Source organism: Etheostoma cragini, chromosome 7, assembly GCF_013103735.1.
Source record: "Etheostoma cragini isolate CJK2018 chromosome 7, CSU_Ecrag_1.0, whole genome shotgun sequence".
NCBI classification, from domain to species: Eukaryota; Metazoa; Chordata; class Actinopteri; order Perciformes; family Percidae; genus Etheostoma; species Etheostoma cragini.
In genome coordinates this window covers 6,151,658-6,156,252 of record NC_048413.1, presented here as the reverse complement: position 1 = coordinate 6,156,252, position 4,595 = coordinate 6,151,658, and the positions used below count along the sequence as shown (strand labels likewise).

Sequence of the window (4,595 nt, the reverse complement as noted above, 5' to 3'; positions counted from 1 at the left end):
ACACACCTGATGTTTAAAAAAAAAAAAAAAAAGTTATATTGAGTATGAAAACTCTTGTTCATTACATTTGACTTCATAATTGCAACGTTATGTGTCGTATTCATTGTTGCAAAACGTTCTGTATATAGTATGTTTGTTACCATGACAACACCATTGATCTGAAGCTTGATGCTGTCATGTAAATAGTTTTCAAATCAGCAATAAATATCAAATTTTTGATCAACTCATACCAATTGCATGATTAAATAACATACCGGTTAAAGCCCGCACATTTCAAGAGAGCCCGACCCACTTCCTGTTTAAATCTGACCACTTCCGGTTTAGGCCCCGCCCAGTCCGAGTACGGATCCGGATACAGATCATTCATGTGGTAAACAGATACAGATAATGCTGTACTCGCTCATCCCTAATAACTATACTTATACACTGTTATGAGAAGCTGGATGTGTGTTACAACAGGGTATTGCAAAACACACAATGATGAAATGAAAGAGTGTTGTGTAACCGCAGTGTTTTTTTTGTTTTTTACTAGGGTAAATTTCCTCAAAGTCCGGATATGCAACAACACTCTCACTTAAGAAAACCCATGAGGCAGTACATCAGAGTAGCTGTATTGAAAGAAAGAATGCACTTGAGCTGAAAAAGAACTAATCCTTTCCCATGACTTTCCAAATTTCCCATCCCCCCTAACCCCCATGTCTTTACCATCTTAAATGGTAAAGACATGTCAATGTTTACGGGTATTAGTGCATGGTCGGTTTAACCAGAAGCACCAGATTGCATACACTAGGACAGATGATGGCTCATTACAGCTGGGAGTACATACACTTAGTAGTTTGAGGACTGGGTTCATGTTCAACAACTCAAGTTAAATCAGCCACTCATTTTTCATTTTTATTTCCATCCTCAGGGTTGACTTCAACAAGGACCGGAGTGTTAGCGCCAAGGAGATGCAGCGCTGGATTATGGTGAAGACGGAGGAGCACTTCCAGGAGGCCATGGAGGAGAACAAGAACAGTTTCCGTGCCGTTGACCCCGACGGTGATGGTGAGAGAGACCCGGACCCTGTAAAAACATCAAATCCTCTTCTAGTTAAATAAATATTTTTACTGTAAAGTCAAAAGCAAAATGCTCAACTTGCGCCTTGTCCATAGGTCACGTGACATGGGATGAATACAGAGTCAAATTTCTGGCCAGCAAAGGTTTCAATGAAAAGGAAATGGCTGAGAAAATCAAGAATAACCAAGATCTGAAACTGGATGAGGAAAGTAAGTATAGAACTTTTTGAAAAAGGGTGACAACATATGTGCCACAGATATCAAAGTAAGAATATAATTGAGCTGAATCTTCTCTCCGTCGTGGCTGCAGCTCAGGAGGTTTTGGAAAGCCTGAAGGACCGCTGGTTTCAGGCGGACAACCCCCCCGCTGACCAGCTGCTGAATGAGCAGGAGTTCCTGTCTTTCCTCCACCCGGAGCACAGCAGAGGCATGCTCAAATACATGGTCAAGGAGATCGTACGCGACCTGGGTACATTTGACCTATTTTATCTGAATCATTGTCTTAAACCTGTTGTAACTATTTTTAAGACACTTGTAGGTAGGGTTGGGTACCGAAGCCCGATGCTAATTTGGCACCGGTGCCACTGAAATGCCTGCTCTGCAGCTCCGAAGCAACAGAAGCATCGCTGCATGTGTTGATGGTTAGCATTACATCTGACAGCAGGTAACGTTAGCTTGTAGCCGGGTTAACACAGTTAAAATGCAGACAGCTTAACGGTGCAAAATGTCACTATTTTGCTTTAGAGGATCAAACAAGAAAAAATGTTGCTTTTCCCTTTTTTAATTTTTTTAATTATCGGTTCAGGCACCGGCACAGTTTCATTTTATCACTGGAATTGGGAAAAAAAAACAAAGGATATCCAACCCTACTTGTAGACAGAGGAAACCCACTCAGCACATCGCCTTTAAGTTGACATGGGGAACTAGTTAGCAAGCAGCAGCTCATTTGCAGGTCCAGCATCGACGTAACGCAGCAACATCAGCATCCAGACTCCTGCTGACGGTGGTCAAGATTGACAAGCCTGTTATCCTTTTTGATTTCCACTAATTCCTCATGGAAATATCTGGCTCTTAAGCTGCTGAATTCTTCACTTTGTGCACTAGCTAGGCTCAAGCTTTCTATCTAGCTGGCTGAACAGGAAGTGCACAGTGGGGATTTAGAGCCGTTTCGCTGTAAACTGCTGCAGGATATGATGCTGAGGGGAGCAAACTAAAACTGGCTATAGAACCAAAACGCATGTAGTAATCGTGTCCATTGTTAATATTAACGTATTGTCTATAGCAGCTTTAATGCACACTGGATTAGGATATTTGCGATGTTGGTGTGTTTACGTACAGGGACAATACTGCTGTTAACGTTTGTTTGTTTGTTTTATTTGGATCCCCATTAGCTGCAGCATACACTAAAAGCTTCCTGGGGTCCTACAATCTTTTCTTGACAATACACATAACATTACATTACACATACATACATACATACATACATACATACATACATACATTTGAAAATACAATCATAAATAAATCTTACAATTAACACAGTTAATACAAATAAAAATTAAACCAAAGACACTACTCCGAATAGATTAATCTATTTTAAGAAATACAATGACAAAAAGCCCTGCGCCCCCTAATTTTATTCTAAATATTTAATTCCTTTGAAATAAATATGTCTTAAGTAATTTTTTGAAGCCATACTGAGAGTTCTGTTTTCTAGTTGTTGGGAGAGAGTTCCATTCACACATTGCTCTGTACCTAACTGAACGTTGAATGGATTTGGTTTTCACTTTAGGTAAAATAAAACTCCCTCCTACTGCATGCCTCGTTGAATAATGATGTATAGCAGTACTAAAGGATAGTTTTGTATATAAAGTAAAAGGTGTTTTGTTTGTTATAATGTTATGTAAAAAAACCATTAACGAATACACAAATCTATTTTTAACTTTAAGCCATGTGAGTTGTTTATGCATTTTATCAACATTTGATCTGAACCCACACGAAAGAGCCACACGTGCAGCTTTATTCTGAATCACTTGTAATTTCTTCATATTATTTGCTGAAGTGCTGGACCACACCACTGAACAGTAATCCAGATGTGACAAAAACAAAGCCTGAAGGACCTGTTTAACCGTCTGTGGTGTCAAGATGCCTGTTCACCTTTTAATAACCGACAAGGTGTTGCCCATTTTAGCTACCAGTTTTTGAACGTGTTTGTCCCAACACAGTCTATTGTCAATCATCACACCCAAAAGTTTAGCCTCTTCTCTTTGCTCTACAAAAGTTATCTCTATTCTGAGTTCAAGTTTCGGTTTGGAACTTAAAGAAAAATGAGTTCCAACCACTAAACTGGTAGTTTTCGAGCCATTGAGAATCAGTTTGTTACTCCTGATCCAGTCCTCCACTAACTGTAACTCTCTCTGTAGTTTGGTATTTAGATCACCAATATTAGTTCCAACGTCATGAGGTGACCCGGTTTGGTCTCGGTGCATGTGAATGGAACCCAGTGTTCAGGTCCCACTCGTACTATAAAAAGCTGATGAAGTTGGCTTCTGCTTTTTGCCTCAGACGGCACAGTAGAATAACATCAAGCATGGGGCAGGAACATCAAAATCACATGGTTAATCGCTGATATTATTAATCTGCATTAATCACTTGATTTGACTTCAAATTCCTTCATCAGTTGTCTGAGTTATGAACTTTAATAAAAGAAATATGCCAATCCCAAGTTGCCATAGCTCAAGGTGACGTCTTTAAATAGCAAGTTTTTGTCGAAACAGCGTCGCAAAACCCAAAGACAACAAGTTCACTGTCGAATAAATCCATATAAAACAGCCAAACATCTCGACGTCTTACAGGCTGGAACCAGCTAATTTTTGGCAGTTTCCATTCAAAAATGACTTTGAAGGATTGATCCGACTAGATGTATCAGCTCTAGAGTCGTGTACTGGACACACCAGGCCGTCATACACATATTCATGTTTTTAAAGGATATGACTATACTGTAACTGAAAGCATTACATTTTTCTGGGGTTGCATTTTGTAGGATTTCATGTTCCAAATAAAGCCCATTGTTTTTTACATTTCCATCAAAACAGGGTAACAAACCTTCCTATAGCTGTTTCTATTTGCAAAGGTCTCATCTGTTTATGTAATAAATATAATAGTGGCTCCGTCTATTTGATGTTGTATCCTACATTAATACCTATGTGTTTTATGAAGATGTATCACATATTGGTTGGTGCTGTGCTTGTAGACCAGGATGGTGATAAGAAGCTGACCCTGTCCGAGTTCATCTCCCTGCCTGTGGGCACCGTGGAGAACCAGCAGGCGCAGGACATCGACGACGACTGGGTCCGGGAGAGGAAGAAGGAGTTCGAGGACGTCATCGACTCGGACCGCAATGGCATCGTAACCATGGAGGAACTGGAGGTGAGAGACAGCAAAAATTCAGTTAATGTCTCGTTTGATTCTTCCCTTTTTTTAAATTATTTTGATACTTTTTGGAGTCAGTAACTACTAAATGGGGTTATATATATA

General features: G+C 39.8%; 1 protein-coding gene and 1 long non-coding RNA gene across 2 annotated transcripts in view; both read left to right on the top strand.

Moving 5' to 3' along the window:
* Positions 1-4,595, top strand: part of LOC117948343 — a 22,224-nt gene that overhangs the window by 16,162 nt on the left and 1,467 nt on the right. The window lies entirely within an intron of this gene.
* sdf4 (stromal cell derived factor 4) overlaps positions 1-4,595 on the top strand; it is an 8,885-nt gene that overhangs the window by 2,823 nt on the left and 1,467 nt on the right. Inside the window, exons 3-6 of the mRNA XM_034877939.1 lie at positions 911-1,047; positions 1,155-1,268; positions 1,369-1,527; positions 4,312-4,487. Coding sequence (XP_034733830.1) covers positions 911-1,047; positions 1,155-1,268; positions 1,369-1,527; positions 4,312-4,487 — 586 coding nt within the window. The remainder of the gene's footprint in view (positions 1-910; positions 1,048-1,154; positions 1,269-1,368; positions 1,528-4,311; positions 4,488-4,595) is intronic.